We start from the raw sequence: 17,334 nt of genomic DNA, 5'->3' as shown, positions 1-17,334 counted from the left end.
ATGTTTGATTTCTGGACCGTAGTTGTAGGCACTATGGCAAACACCAACGTTTTAACACACCAACATTTCATGAATCATATTTTTTATTTTTCTGGCACATTTATGTATCCAAGTTTTTTTTCCTATCCTTTTTATTATTATCTGGAATCCATGTTATTCATCAATTTTCTACCAGATATTTGACAGTGAAGGTATTATGTCATAAGCTTTACGATATTTCTTCGACACCATAAATTTGAATAAACAAGTCATTAGCCAAAATAATCAGAATATGTGATCTTTAAGTACAAAACTCGTGTTCATAATGGAAACCCTAAACCCTAAACAAGAAGGAAAATGTGCTAAAATACCCTATAATGGAAACCAGAGTAATATATATCTGATGAGTCACGAAAGGATGAGATTTATACACCCTTCAAGAGTACCTGTAGCCTTTTTGTGAGCTTTTCTTGTTTGAGAGAAACTACCAATATGTAATACATACACACACACACACATACATAAAAGGGGGATTACGAAAGAAACAAAGAACACTGTCATAAGTAACGTACTAAGGACATTCTTAACATGGAAAGATAAGAAAAGGAGCCTCTTATCATCATTTTTTTTTTACAACTTCGACTTTACCCAAGAGCCACCAGATAAACAACAAGAGAAATAACAAAGTTCCCCTCTTTAAGTTACGAAAGGAATTCATGTACCGAAAGTATGAGCCAAGTCCCAAATAAGGGCAATCTCATACCTGACATTCCCCAATGTTTTCTACTTCCAGAATGCTATCCATCTGAGACCAAAAAATAGAAACAAAAATGGAGAAAGAAGAAAGAGAAAGATCAAATTGCAGAATTGATTAGATCTTCCTCATGAGATACCCCATAATAATGCCAAGCAAGCCAATTAATACAATAATGACAAAGGAGACTCCACTGCGATTTTTATTGCCTTCACGCTTCAGAAGATCCTACAATCAGTAAAATCACCAAAATAAATGTTTTCTTGAGCGCAAAGCTAAGTTTGAAAGAATTAATGCATGTGCATGGCACAAATTAAAGTGCATGATTGTGTTTGTATGTGCACGAGCTCGCGTAGCACGTGTAAAAGAAATTGACGTGGAAGAAATTGACAGGAACAATCAAATCCCTAACAGACTATTAGAGGGGTCATGACAAAGGCAAAATCTCAACACAAGCAAACATTAAATATGCAATACATAAAATCAATATAAAACTAATGAAGCACAACTATTACTTCATGTCCTACACAAAGTGTTCATACAACTAAACCTCATATTGGTGTTGAAAATATGTGCTCTTCATCTCATATTACTAAAAATTGAAACCCACAAACAATACACAATATCTTGAAAATCATCAAATTCGGAGAACACCTTAAAATATATTTGAAGGAAAAACAAAAGAACAGTTCAAATTAAGTAAGGTCCCTCCCATAGCATTACTTTGACATGAACTGTGATTGTTACCACATCTATCTGAGAATATATGCTTTTAAAATAGATAGTTAGAAAGAGCATCAGATTTTGATGGTGTTTTAGAGACTTTAATATTTGTGGTATATATTGCTTTAATAGCAAACACTGCAAATTTAATTGCCAGAAAGACATCAATATAGACTATACAAATTGGTAGATAAAATTATCTAAACCATATTTGATTAATGCTCACCGGTTCCTGATGGCACTCGTTGTTCTGTTGAATTGCATTACTTTTTTCTTCAGTCAATCTTGTGATAAGAGCCCTTGCCTGCAACAAAGCAATTATAATCAAAATAACGTTGCCACACAATAACAACTTTATGTAGTATCTAAATCATATATATATAAGTTTAAATATTTTTTGGTTTGCCTTTTCCTGTTAATCTAAGATACCTAAAAACCATCATTGGAACTTGAAAATATGAACTTATCCTCCAAATTTGATAGTAGAGAAGAATGTGTGATCCCCAGGCCACTTAGTAAGTTAGCCATAAACCATTTCTCAACTCAGGCAGAGCTCTTTTAAAAATTCTCATGCTCATGTATTCCATAGAATTAAAATTGTAGAGTTGACTGAGTTGTAGAAAGAAGGTCGTAGGGTCAACTACTAGCAATGCCAATCAATCAATGACACAGAAGGAAACATACAAACTCTGCATAGTATTGAAAATTTCTCCAATTAGTATGCTCCAAGTAAGGGCATGAGATAGTTTCTAAAGAGCTCAATTGTCAACATTTGATCACAAACTAAGCAAGATGAAATGAAAACAACCAGAAGTCGTACAAATTAACAGACAAACAAAACGATATGATTTCTTTATATAATTGAACAAGATAGCTCGGTTATAGTTGATATTCTTTCTAAAACTTCCATATTAGAAATAAAGATTTATCAATCAACAAATTAGCTACCAATAAATAAAAATTAATTTTTCTAATAACTACAACACACTTTTTCTTTCTTTACCTCTGCATATTTGTATTGAGTATCGGATCTTTCAGTAAATCCTCTTGATGCCTGCAATATTCAATAATAAAAGGAATCCCAATTGACATCACCGGATTTTTACTTGGAGAAAGGTTAAGGTTCATCCAATTGAGGACAAGTTAAGAACCCACTTGTGTGAAGTCAACACTACTGACATTCCCATTTTCTGAAACAGAACCTCTAGGCGATGACCCTTCCTCAGAACCTTCTGGGACTGGAGATGGTGGTTGAGGTGGAGAAACATACACCACTCTCAATTTACACTCCTCAACCAAATGCCCTGCCTCCTTGTTGAACTAGACAAAGCAGCATAAGATTTAAAATTCAAACCAAAAAGGTGAAAAAGAAATTAAATGAAAATGACAGCAAAAGATTCACAATTCAAACCAAAAAGGTGAAAAAGAAATTAAATGAAGATGCAAAGGCAACTATTATTAAGTATTATACCATTTCTGAATTGATATCTTTTGTAGAAGCACCGTCAAAAGTTTTCACACTCTGAAGAAGAAATTTATCCTTGCATTGCATATCAGGTGGCGCTTCCTTTTGCGCCTGCATGGCAACTTATTAACCAAAAAAATAGTAGAAAAAAGTGAACATTAATGGATGATAACCAATAACATCATAATGTAGGGGGAAAGGGAGAGTAATCGTTATTAGATGTACTGATTAGTAGCATAAGTTAACAAGTTAGTTAGAAATTAAATTAGCTGTACCAGTTAGTTAGAATAAGGGCTCAATTAGTCACAGGCTCGATCAACTTCATTATAGTGCATGTATATAAACCTTCAATTGAGAAGTTCAATAACAGGTTCCATTTTTCCCTTTCCTCTGTTCAATATGGTATCAGAAGCAAATCCTTCTTGAAGCTTCCGTAACCTTCGACTCTTTCTCTCTTCCTCTCTCTCTCTCTCCTCTCTGCCATTTCTGCATCTTCTTTCTTCGATATTCTTTTTTCTTCCTCTCTTCTTGGCTCACACGATAGAGATTGATGAGATCTTGCTTGTTTCATCGCTGTTCTTGAATCGAAACAGCAAGTTCCAATCAACGAGCCTCGAAGAGAAGACATTCATCGTGCGTGTTCATAGAGCCTTCCGTTTCACCGTCTTCGGCTGCTTCTTCAGCTTCATCCATGACGATCGATCCATACAATCTCTCTCCGGCTGATCAACTAGGTTTGATCTTAGTCACTCAACAACTCAGTGAGGACAACTATCATTCCTGGAGCCAGGCTATACGAAAAGCCCTCAATGCCAAGAGAAAGCTTGGTTTTATCACAGGTTCTGTTCCTCAACCTGATCCTACCACTAAACCAGAGAAATTTGAAAACTGGCAGTGTGTCAATGATGTAGTGAGCACTTGGATTCTGAACTCTGTTTCGAAAGAGATAGCCACTTCACTGGTGTATACAAATTCGGCTGCTGAACTTTGAAATGATTTGAAATTCGATTTCAGCATGCCAATGGCTCTCGCGTTTTTGAGTTAAAACGTGATTTGATGAATCTCCGCCAAGGCACGATGACCATCTCACAATACTTTACTAAGATCAAAGTTCTTTGGGAGGAATTGAACTGCTACAGACCCGTACAATGCAACTATGGTGATGCTCGAGCTATGCAAGAATTTCTTCAAGCAGAATACGTCCATTGCTTCTTGATGGGACTAGATGAGTCTTACTCTCAAATTCGGGGCCAAATCCTACTCATGGAACCTCTTCCTGCGATTAACAAGGTGCTACCTTTGGTGACTCAAGAAGAGAAACATTGAGCATTAGGAGCTTCCTTAAATTCACTGCCACAATCTCAGGTTGCTTTCCTCGCCTGCAATCCTCATGCCACTCAACCTCAAGGTCGTGGCCGAGGCACATTGAAGAAAGACCGTCCTCTCTGCTTTCGTTGTGGCTTTCTTGGGCACACAATCGATAAGTGCTACAAGCTCCACGGATTAGCACCAAATTTTGGCAAAGGGAGAGAAACGAGGCCATCCGTACACAATGTGTCTGCCAATTTGGAACCATCAACATCTGCCACTCCCAACCTGACTTCTGCTCAAGTTCAATAACTCTTGTCCTTACTCAACCATCACCAAATTCAGGAAATTCCAACTCCTGAATCCACAAGCGTCACAACCCCAGCAGGTATTGTTCTCAACACATCCATGTTAAGGTCAAATTTATCCAATAATTCTTGGATCTTGGATATTGGAGCCACTATACATATTGCTTGTGATTTATCACTTTTTGAGTCCATTCATACCTCTAAGAATTTTTCAGTTTCTTTACCAAATGGTGACATCTTTTCTGCGAATTTCGTAGGGTCAGTTTTCATCAATAACAATATTACACTCCACAATGTGCTTTATGTGCTTGAATTTCGAGTCAATTTACTATCAATGTCTTCCTTACTTTCCAATTCTTCACTCACTGTGACTATTGGATACACTCACTTCGTTATTTAGGACAAGTGTTCGAAGAAGATTGGGAAGGGTAGCCTACAGCAGGGACTTTATATCCTGAAAGCTGACACCCCAACCAAGTCATCATCATATGGTTCCTCAGATCCTTATGTCTCTACTCAGTCTAATCCGACCTTTTATACTAGTTTTAATCAAATAAATTTGTGCAAATCCCAATTATAGCATGCACGTTTAGGACATGCTCCTTCTAGTGTTTTACAGCATTTAGATAACATCTTGCAATTACCAAATAAGTCAGACCATCACACTTGTGATGTTTGTCACTTAGCGAAATTCAAAAGACTTCCTTTCGAATCACATAATAACATGTCCTCCAATGCTTTTGACCTTATACATTGTGATGTTTGGGGACTTTACCATATCCCAACTTATAATGAAAAATGTTTCTTCTTGACAATTGTTGATGATGCGACTCGTTTTTGTTGGATTTATATGCTAACTCACAAGTCTGAGGCCACCCCGACTGCTTAAAGAATTTTTTTGCCTTGATTGAAACTCAATTTGGCCAAAGAATTAAGTGTTTCAGGTCGGATAATGTCAAAGAACTTGTTCTCGATACATTCCTGCAGCAACGGGAGTCTTGCACCAATTCTCCCGTCCTTATGTCCGCAGCAGATGCCGTCGTGGAACGCAAGCATCAACACGTTTTGAATGTTGCAAGAGCATTACTTTTCCAATCCTTAGTGCCCATTTCCTTTTTGGGTGAATGCATCATCACTGCTGCCTTCCTTATCAACCAAACTCCCAGCAAACTTCTACATTTCAAGTCACCATTTGAACTCCTTTTTGGCAAGACACCCAACTATGATTCCTTGAAAAGTTTTGGATGCCTTACCTATGCAGCAACTACTCCCAATTCTAGGACTAAATTTTTCCCAAGAGCTGACCCCCTGTCTTTGTTGGCTATCCTATTGGCTACAAAGGATATAAACTTTACAACCTTCACACCAACAGTTCTTAATATCCAGAGACATTGTGTTTCATGAAACCATCATGCCCTTTAGTCAATCCCCTCATCTTCAATCTAACACAGATCTGCTTCATGACTTTGCACTACCTAAACCTATTCTAGATCCTACTCCATCACATTTACCACCTTCACCTCACACCAATTCCACACCCGCACCCCATTCTCCAAGCCTTTCTTTCATCGTCCCCAGCACTCAGCCTCAGCCTCAGCCACCACCATTACGACGATCTACCTGACACACTCAGCCACCATTATATCTAAATGACTATGTGTGTATACCTCAACACCATATCCTCTCACTAACCACCTTAGTACTCACAAGCTCAACTTCAAATATCACAATTCCATTGCTCAGTTGAACATCATTCCTGAACCTCAGTTCTATCACCAAGTTGTCAAGTTCAAAGAGTGACGGCAGGCCATGCAAGAAGAGCTAGATGCCCTCAAAGCCAATAATACTTGGGTCTTGGTCGAATTACCCAAAGCCAAACGTGCAATCGGGTGCCGGTGGGTGTACAAAGCCAAATTAAAGGCTGATGGTACATTGGAGCGCTATAAGGCACGCCTCGTCGCCAAAGACTACACTCAACAAGCCGGGATCGGTCGCAAAAATCACCAGGGTAAGGACTCTCCTCACCATTGCTGCGGTCAAGAATTGGAGTCTTCTCCAATTAGATATCAACAATGCGTTTCTCAACAGCGAATTAGATGAAGAAGTTTACATGGAGTTACCCTTGGGCCATCCTCAACGGAAAGGAGGATTAGTTTGCAAGCTCACAAGGTCCTTGTATGGTCTAAGGCAAGCTTCACGACAATGGTTTACCAAGTTCTGCAACACTCTCCTCAGCCACGGGTTCACACAATGCAAACAGGATTAGTCTCTATTTGCTTTGGGAGAAGGCGATGCGACTACTTTCCTCATTGTTTATGTGGATGATATCATCATTGCTGCCCCCCAAGCAAGAGATGGTTGACAATGTTAAGCTGAAACTCCAATCAATTTTCAAGCTCAAAATCTTGGGTGACCTCAAGTTTTTTCTGGGTTTAGAACTTGCACACTCTAAAGCTGGCATGGCGCTTACTCAGAGAAAGTATGTGATGTTGTTTTTGACAGAGACAGGTTACTTAGGATGTAAGCCTGCCACCACACCTATGGATGCAAATATGAAACTTCGAGTGGTAAAGGCGATCCCGTACCTGACCCATCCCACTATAGAAGACTCATTGGCCGCCTCATGTCTTTGACTATTTTCAGACCAGACATTACCTTCGTAGTAGTGAAATTGGCCCAGTTTATGTCCGATCCGCGCCTTCCCCATTTGAATGCCGCTCATCATGTCCTTCGTTACTTGAAAGCTGCACCGGGACAAGGGCTCCTTTTCTCATCTAAGTCCAAATTCAATCTCACTATGTACACTGATGCGGATTGGGGTGATTGTTTAGATACGAGGCAATCCACCACTAGGTATTGCACCTTTTTGGGTGATTCTTTGATATCGTGGAAGAGCAAGAAACAAGATGTGGTTTCGAAAAGCTCGACTGAGGCTGAATATCGGGCGTTGGCAAATGCTGCTTGTAAGGTCCTTTCACTCGTTGTTTTGCTAAAATTCATGCACGTTGAGGTCCACTCAGCCATGGTTTTTTGCAACAACATATCGGCTATTCAGATGTCTACCAATCCAACCTTACATGAAAGGTCCAAACACATTGAAATCAACTGACACTTTATTCGAGAAAGTCGCATCTGGGATTATCAAGCTGGTGCACGTTCCAAGCAAGCATCAAATTGCGGATATTCTCACCAAAGCACTCCCTGCACCTCAGTTTCAGTTTCTCATGGCCAAGTTAGGAACATACAACATGTATGCTCCAACTTGAGGGGGGATATTAGATGTTCTGATTAGTAGCATAAGTTAACTAGTTAGTTAGAAATTAAATTAGCTGTACCAGTTAGTTAGAATAAGGATTTAATTAGTCACAGGCTCCATCAACTTTATTATAGTGCATGTATAAATCTTCAATTGAGAAGTTCAATAACTGATTCCATTTTTCCCTTTCGTCTGTTCAATGATAGTGCATAGAAGTATTAGTACCCATGATATCACATGTTGATCGTGGCAAGACAATTCCTGTGTTTGGACGAACACAATACTTCTTCGGATTAGTTGTTTTCACCTGAACAAAACCAAATATGCAACACGTAAACATGGAAATTAAGCATTTTATCACATCAACAAATAAATAAAATAATAGAATAGTAACAAATTATCGTCCAATTTTTTTTAATACCGCATTGCACCAAACACTTGCTGAAGAGTTAAAGTTACTGTGAATTCAATAGATCTTATAATAGAATCAAAACAACAATTCAAAACAAATTCTCCAAATTGACGATAGGAAAATGAAGAGCATGACGAGACAAACAATTTGGATTTTGAAAAATAGAAAGAAGGAAGCTAAAGCTAGAAAAGAAAATGTCACCATTTACCTTGAAAGCTACATAGCTATCGGTCTTATTGAACAATTGGAGAGCGCACGAGATCTGCTTCTTCAACTCAACTAACGAGAAGAAAAGAAAGAATTAGAAAATCATGGAAATTTGAAATCCTAGAAGATGAGAAAAATAGATCGAGGGAGAATGACAAAAATGGGAACTCACAGGGGAACCTGAGCTCGAGAGGTTCGATGCTAAAAAGCTCCCCGTTGCTCATCTCCAACTGATTGAGGTTGCGAAAGGTTCTAGAAGGTTTGCAGTTATGATTGTAAAATAGGAAAGATCCAAAACGAGATTTAGAGGAAGGGGAAAAAGAAAATCGGGAATTGAGAAAATGCAGTGATGAAAGAGATCTTCATTTTGGTTTACGTAACTGATTTCTATTTGGTGGAGAAAGTGGTCGAATTAACAGCATGCTCTGAAACTCGGAAGAAAGAATATAATAATAATAATAAAAAAAGAGTGAAAGGGAGAGTGTTGGGAAATACATATAAATAGTCACCAAAAAACCTTTTTAAATCGATAATTATTTACTAAACCCTAGCAGAGAAAGAGTACGTACTCCGTATTCAGAGAGAATGAGAGAAGGAGAGAGCGGGAACGAGTGTTTGAGGGCGAAACACAGTGAGGATGGCGGCCATGCCGTCGAAAGAGATAAGGGGGAGAGTGTGGGTGGGGGTGCATCCGGTGTCAAGGAGGGTTTTTCACGAGGGGGTTTTTCAAATCCTACAAAGATCTCCTTTAGAGATAAAGTCATTGGTCCAGAGAAATCGAAGGCGTTTGCACTTGCAGGATCTTTATCTGGGGATAGTATAGCCACGGTGGTGGGCAAGCAGGGCGATTCCCAACCTCCATGTGTAAACTTCACTGAAGAAGCCAAGCTTTGTTTGGCAGAGCCTTATCGAGAAGCTTTAGTGATTAAGGTTCTTGATAAAAATTATAGTTACACAGCTCTTTCACACAAGCTTCGGATGGTTTGGCGCATCAAAGGTGACTTTGATCTGCTTGATGTGGGGTTTGGGTACTTCATGGTAAAATTCGATGCATGTGAAGATCGTGAGAAGGTCATGCTTGGTGGCCCGTGGTTGATTGAGGGGCACTATGTTGCTGTAAAACCGTGGGATATAGATTTTCGGCCATGTGAGCAATCCTTCGGGTCTACGCTTGTATGGGTTCGGATTTCGGGGCTCCTAATCTGGTGCTATCAGGAACAGGCCATGATGCGTATTGCTTCTGCAATAGGAGTTCCCATCAAAGTGGACTTAGCCACTAAATTGGCTGAGAGAGGACGATATGCCCGAGTATGTGTTCAAATAAATTTAGGACTGCCAGTGATCAAGCATATCATTGTGGAAGGCGTAACTCATGTAGTGGAGTATGAAAGTTTAAATTTAATTTGTAACTCTTGTGCACGTTATGGTCACGATATGGCACAGTGCTTAGGTAGAGACTCTAGGGAAGGAAAAAGTGATGATTCCGATGCCACCAAGCCATGGGACGGTACAAAGGCAGTGCCACATCCTGAGACCAAAATTCACAATTCAAATGAAGTAGAACCTAATGTGGTAGGTGGCGTTACTGGCGAGAATCCTGCATCGAATTTGCAAGAAGATTTGGAGGCTAGTAATTTGGAAGGAAATAATGTTGAGGAGGCTTGCATGCATAATGGACCAGGCTGGGAGCAAGTTGTGAGGAAAGGTAAAACCAAGCTGGGTCAGAAGCAATCTAACAAGGTCCAAAGAGGCATTCAATCCAGAATCGATTCGGGTAGAGTAATCAGGCCCACCATTCACTTCTCTCACACGAATGGATCAAGCTCCTATCGTGCTAGGGTCGGGTCACGAGTCAAGGTCGGACACAGCGCTTCCCGTGTTGGTGAGACGTCAATCTCCTCAACCCGATACACCCCAGTGCCTTGCGGGTCCTCTCTCCGGAAACGACCAAGGCCGGGGTCCCTACAGAGCTCGCCAGTTGAGAAGAATGGAGGCACGGTGGTGGAAGCATCGTCATGTCTTCCTGCAACCGTGAAGGAGGGTGTTACCGTGGCGGTTCCATTGGAGAAGGAAGGCACATTGCCGGCTGTTACTGCGTCGGTAGGTGGGATTAAGGAGATATTCCAGGGAGATCTGGCAAACCTGAAGGTCACGGGAGTCACTTCCGCTGGGCAAGCCTCGGTTTGAGGTTGGTGAAGCACTTTGATTTTCTTGTTTTATATTTTTATATTTTATATTATGGATAGTTTAAATATAATAGCTTGGAATATTAGGGGTGCTTCTAATAAGTTAGCCCGGGTGAATTGTAAAGAGCTGGTTAGGAAATTTAAACCTGTAATTTTTATTGTGGTTGAAACTCACTGTCCTTTTCAACACTTGAAAATGTTCTGGGAAAGACTTGGTTATCACCCTATTGGTATAGTGGAGGCGTCAGGACACAAGGGGGGTATTTGGTTACTTTCTGCAATACAGGGTGTTCACTGTAAATGGGTTGATATGAAGGTTAATGTGGAAAAATCTAAAGCGCTATGCTCCAGGAATGTTTCAGCGACAAGAAAAGAGATTTTCACTGGAGTCTCCTCCATCAGATTCGTTCAGAACTTGGGCAAGTATTTAGGGGTGAACCTTAATCACTCTTGGGTGACACGCGCAACTTTCAACGATGTTTTGGACAAGATTCGGGGAAGGCTAGCCAGCTGGAAAGAAAGATTGCTTAATAAGGCAGGCAGACTCTGTTTGCTCAACTCGGTAGTGACTGCGATTCCTACTTATCGCATGCAAGTATCTCTCTTCCCTAAAGGGGTAACTAATAAGATAGAATCCATGATGCGAAACTTTCTATGGAAGGGTCAAGTTGATAGTAGAGGCCTGAATCTAGTTAATTGGAAAGTGTTGGTCACTCCTAAGAAGTTTGGAGGTCTAGGAATTAGAGATCCTTTTTGTGCCAATATTGCTCTTCTTGGAAAACTAGTTTGGCAATTTTTTCACCATCCCAACAAGCTATGGGTTCAACTGTTGACGGAAAAATACCATTCTTCTAAGGATGATTGTTTTAGTCAGTCTCGAGGAAGGGGATCTTATGTTTGGAAGAGTATATGTCGAGCTTGGGATATCCTAAAGGAAGGTTTTAGTTGGTGCATTGGGGATTTGGAACAGAACTTTTGGTTTTCTAAATGGAGAAGAGAGGGGCGACTGTGTCAGGAGATGGATTATGTTCACATTTCTGATTCGGATCTCAGGATCTTGGACCTTTGGTCATCTGGACAGTGGAACCTTGAGAATATCTATTCTCATCTGAATCAGTCTCTGCAGAGCAACATTAACTCTTACAACCCAGATGTTCAAGCTGGTTCAGAGGCCGGTTGGGGTTGGACTGGTGCGGCCTCAAAGGTTTATGATGCTCATAGTGGTTATTTATGAATTCCATCTTAAAAAATTATTCATTCTTTAAATTAATTCTCAAAAATATTTTTAATAAAATTTATTCTTAAAAAATTTTAAATTAATTAAATTAGTTTTTTTTATCATTTTTGTTGTTGATAGTTACAAAATTTGTTAATATAACATGTTAAGTGATACTATAATACACATATAAGTTTTAATTGACTATTAGCATGATAAATTTATAAAATTAGATCAAATTAAAATATAATTGGGGAAATAATTTGAGACATTAGAATCTCTCCATTTGGGGTTGATTTGATCTAATTTCATACATTTATCATGTTAGCTACTAACTAGGAGTTTAGAACTATTATGTGTGTGTTGTGGTGTCACTTAACATGTCACATCAATAAATTATAACGTGTTAGTAACGGAAGAGACTGAAAGACTAAAATGACTAACTTAAAGTTTTGAAGGCGAATTTGATTAAAAAAATTTTTCAGAAACTAATTTGGAGAATGAATAATCTTTCGAAGATTAATTTGACCATTTAATCTATTAAAAAATATTAAGGATGAGTTGAACACTTAAACTAGAATTCATATAGGAAGGTTTGTGTTTTTGCGTAAAATTACATGGAAAAAAAAAAGCCCGTAAAACATATATTCTTTTAATAAGGTAGGATAATAAAATACAAATAATTACTTAAATGAGTTCTTGAAATTTTTAAAATTGGATATTTTAATCTTTAAATTTTAAAATATTCAAAACAATTTTCAATGTTTATTTCCATTAGAGAATATAATTCTCCTCCAATTCAATTCGTTAATTACTAGCAGTGACCGTTAATGTGAAACATTAACTTGTATAAGTAAATGTTAGGTATCCACATATACAATAAATATATAAGGTAAAGCAAAAGTACAAAACAAGTACTGAAAAATAAAATATCAAAGCAATTCTTTAAAAAATTTTAAAATTTTAAAATTTTAAAATAGTCCCTTCCATGAATAAAATATCCAGTGTAAAAGTTGTACCTATGGTTGGGGAGCTGACTGGAGACATGAATCTCCTCTGCTACTTGGTTGAAAGTTTTAGCATTTGATTGAGCATTAGTCCTTCTATTTGAATTCCCTAAAACCTCTTTCGAAAGAGACTAAAAAATAGTAAATTCTATGTTGCAATGTGCTTTGTAAATTTTGGATTTTATGCATGTAATGGGTGAAATATTTTCTCTGAGAATGTAAATTTTTGAACATGATGAATGAGTTTTAGTTATTCATTCTTCGTTAGATCACTTATATAGTGCTTTGCTGCAAATCTTTGCATAAAAGTTGTATTAGGCAGCTAATAATTGCAGTAAAAATTTATTAAAATCTTAAGAAACATGAGTTGGTAATGTCAAGTTGGTGTCTATGATTCATGGATTAGTTTTGATTATGAATTTTGGGTTGGATTATTGGTTGCTTGTGTAGTCTCCATTATCAGTGTGACAAGTACAATCTTTGTATCTATAAATATGATTGTCATGTTGCGATGACATAGTAAGGCATGCTTCTTCTGTTGAGGGAGTTGCCTATGGCGATTAGTGACTCAATCAAAAAAGAAATAATTTGAATGAACGATTGACTTCATAATATATTTATTTTCATTTTTATTTCATCAAAAGTTAACATTTTATATAGTTTTTTTTTTGTCCTTGTAAATAATAAATTTGAAAGGCAACTATTTTTTATTGATGTTGTTTGATTAAGATTTGTAAAAACAGTATAATGGGATTAGAAAAGATTTGTATTGATAAATGAGACAAGATAAACAAATGAAAAACGGTAAAGAGAATGTGCCCCTATTCGAGTTGGGTGCTCACTCCAATTTACAACCGAATCCACTAAATTCTCTATTGAACTCTCATCACGTTCTTTCTAATATATTTCCTTCTAACTAACTTGCTAAGGTGTCACAGTGATGCCATTTTCACACCCTTCTCCTCTCATCAGTTGAGCACAAAATTCTTCATCCGAGTGGGCTTGTTTCTGGTCTTGGGAGCAATGGGTTCAGCTTCTGTTAGCCCAACCTCCAATGCCTTTACTGCTGCAAGAACACTTTCATATTCATTTGGGCTATAGCTATCAATATTTGGGCTAGAGCTATCAATAATCCCGCCCTCCACAAGGACCTTGTCCTAAAGGTCAATGTCGGAAAACAACATGTGAATCGTGGCTTCATCCTCCCAAGTTGTCTCCTCATGCGGAAGACTTTCCCAATCTACAAGAACCTGAGATCGTAGTCCATCTGGGCTGTTGGCAGTGCAGCAGGCCAGAATTGCAAGCGGGTGGGGCCAAAGAGAGGAGGGCAAGTCGGCAGTCGAAGACACCGCCGTAGTCGGGTCGCCGTGGAACTCCTTCAACACAGACACATGAAACACAGGATGCAAGGCACACGCATCAAGTAGCTTATATGCGGATAAATGCCGGTCAAGAATTACCAAAAGTATTTTTCCAAATCAACATTGCAAGTACAATCCTGATCGACGAGATTTTCGCTTATCGAATTTAAAATGTATCACATGTGAATTAAATAGCCGGGAGTAAAATCTCGGGTCGTTTTCCCTAGGAGTTGACACAAGATGTGAATTATTGGTTAGAATTTTTCTGGAGATTTTTCGAGCTTGAGAACAAGGAAAATAAATAACTAGAAATTAAAGCAATGAATAATTAGCAAGAGTTGTAAAATAATCAATATAAATAGCCTTGGTTGGGGTGAGAATTGGAAATTCTATCCTTATTGTCTTTCCCAAGAGTGATAGCAAAAGTTCATTACTCTCACTTAGTTATCCTCTAACAAGTGAAGGAAAGTCAAGTGAAACAATTAACTTTAGACCACAAGTCCTAGTTACTTCGTAGAGAAGCACTAGAGTTGGTGAGTTTCAGGCTAATTAGCAATTTCCAATTACAGATTAATACTCGAGTATAACAATTCAAGTGGCTCCAATTATCAACTCCCAACCAAGTAAGGAAATCTACTCCATGATATTGGATGATATTTCCTCAAACACTTGGTGAGAAAAGATAAAAGACATGATAATAAATAGAAAAATGATTCAATTCAAATTACCACGCAGAGTAATCAACAAGAGCAAAACAAGTAATAACAATAGATATGAAAATTCTCAACTCATTAACAAAATCCAAAAGTAACAAGATCCAAAAATGAATTCGAAATAACCAAATGGAAAAGATCAATAAAGGGATTAGAGAAGAAAACTATAAGAAAAATGACTCCAATTGAAGGTGAACACAGCTTCTCCCCGGATCCAATTGCAAGTAAACTAAGAAAAACCAAAAATCCTAGAGAGAAGTAGGAGTTTCTCTCACTAGAATTTGAAAATAAAAAACTAAGCTAAAGTGTGAAGTGTCTTCAGTCTCAACTCTATTTCAGGCTTGAAACTGGGTCCAAATCAGCCCAGAAATCGCCCCCAGCGAGTTTTGATAATTGCAGCACGAGACGCTCGTCACGCTTACGCGTCAGCCACGCAAACGCGTCGCTAGGCTCTGCGCAAGGTCACGCGTACGCATCAGTTACGCGTACGCGTCAGTGAAAAATGGCTTGATCACGCGTACGCCTCAGCCATGCGCGCGCGTCACCTCCAGCTTCTCAAATCTTAAATCTTGTAATAACTTAACACACATATCACGGCATCGAATGATATTAACAAATGATTAAAAATTAGTGATTTAAAGGCCTAGGAAGCATGTTTTCAATCATAGCACAAAATTAGGAAGAAAACTTAAAAATATGCAATTTACATGAATAAGTGTGAGAGTAGTTGACAAAACTCACTCAATTCAGTCCAAAATATATCATCAAATAGTGGTGTATCAAATCTCCCCACACTTAAATGTTAGCATTTCCTCATGCCAAGCTGAGGTGAGCCAAAAGAGTGAAGGAAAAATGGTGAGACTTATGCAATGCAACTTATCTATGTGAATGCAACTACATGCTAAATGTTTCTACCAACTTGGTTAAAAGTAAATAAATCTTTCAAGAACAAATGTGAATTGGATTCCACTATTTCAAATCTCAAAATGAAGTACAAGTATACTTGCAGAAGAAAGCTTGTGAAAGCCGGGAATAAAGAATCGAACATCGAACCCTCACCGAAAGTGTATACACTCTAATCACTCTAGTGTTTGAGGGTCAATTCTCTCGGTTCTCTACTAATCTTACTTTCTAAGCCTTGCTCTTCTTCTACCAATCAACAAAAATTTAATGCACGAATACACATATGAAGAGGTCTTTTCAAGGGTTGTAATGGGGTTATGGTCAAGGTAGGAATGTATTTGGTTAAGTGGACTCAAATCTGAATCCTTGATTAACCTAAAACTTTCCACCTAACCTAAGACAATCCATGTAATTACAATGCAAACCTAACTACCCATTAACTATTATTTGCCACATATTCATACATCCCAAATTTGAGTACAATATATATATATACGAGAGATTAATGCATATGATTAAGCTAAGGTATTGAATGCAAGAATATGTGCTCAACTATCTTTTTCATTTTTTCCCAAAATATACAGTACTCACTTCTCAAACTAAATGTTTCCAAACCCAACTTCCCCACACTTAAATCATGAACACTTTCACTAGTCTAAGCTAACCAAGGATTCAAATTAAAAATATTTATTGTTTTCCGCTTAGAGTTAATGATGTACTAAAATAAAGAATAAATGGGGTAAAATGGCTCAATATTGGATTGCAAAGGGTAATGAAAGGGTAAGGTCATATGGGTATGTGAGCTATAGTGAAACAAAGGCCTCAATCACATAAGTGCATGCATACATCAAACAATGGAAATATAGAATCAAGTAAGACAAAGATCACAATTTTAGAGAGAATAACACACACCAAAATAAAACATTGGTTGATAAGATGCAACCAATCAAATAGGTTCAAAATCTCACTGGTTTTGTGTGTTTGAGCTCTAAAACCATGTTCCGAATTAAATTTCTTCAGGCAAGTTCAACAAAAGTTTTAATTCAAATTAGTGAAATACCGTAAAATAGTTTCTTGGACAAGAAATTATCACTTCAACTAAGTAATACCTAAATGCAAGTAACTAACTACACATGCAAGTTATCCTCTCTAACAAAAAAATTAAAATATTGGTGTTGAGAGAGAAGAGGGTTGTTACCTTCGAGAGTCAGTTACTGACCTCCCCACACTTAAAGCTTGGCACGGTCCTCCGTGCCATCAGTGATGAGCAAAGTGGGATTGGAATCATCACTTCCACTGTCTGGCTCATCATGCCTTTCCATGCTGTGATCTGAAGTGGATTCTGGCGTATCGGGCTCTTCCAGAGGTGGGTGAGTACAATCAATAAGCTCCTTCAAGTAGTTGTATCTGCGCTTGTTGCGGCGCTCAATTTGCTCAATCCACCAGCCTTGCCGGTCCACCTTCTCGAGGATCTTAAGTAGCAACTGGTGGGTGGATGGTGGTGGTGCATGTGGTGTTGATGATGGTGGAGCGGAG

General features: G+C 38.2%; 1 protein-coding gene across 2 annotated transcripts; it reads right to left on the bottom strand.

Annotated features, from left to right (window-relative positions):
- On the bottom strand, positions 262-8,851 carry LOC107629915 (vesicle-associated protein 1-2-like). 2 transcript variants are annotated; one of them, XM_016332860.2, is made up of 8 exons: positions 8,585-8,851; positions 8,414-8,484; positions 8,019-8,100; positions 2,928-3,043; positions 2,612-2,776; positions 2,460-2,510; positions 1,683-1,760; positions 262-961 (listed from the first exon to the last, which is right to left on the bottom strand). In XM_016332860.2, exons 1-8 carry the CDS (start codon positions 8,634-8,636, stop codon positions 851-853), a joined length of 726 nt encoding a protein of 241 aa, XP_016188346.1. In that variant the 5' UTR covers positions 8,637-8,851; the 3' UTR covers positions 262-850. The 2 variants fall into 2 exon arrangements, with proteins under 2 accessions (XP_016188346.1, XP_016188354.1); XM_016332868.2 differs by having other exon boundaries at positions 262-784.

This window comes from Arachis ipaensis, chromosome B01 (genome assembly GCF_000816755.2).
Source record: "Arachis ipaensis cultivar K30076 chromosome B01, Araip1.1, whole genome shotgun sequence".
Taxonomy (NCBI): domain Eukaryota; kingdom Viridiplantae; phylum Streptophyta; class Magnoliopsida; order Fabales; family Fabaceae; genus Arachis; species Arachis ipaensis.
The sequence above is the reverse complement of the archived record's forward strand: the minus strand, read 5'-3'. Positions and strand labels throughout refer to the sequence as shown.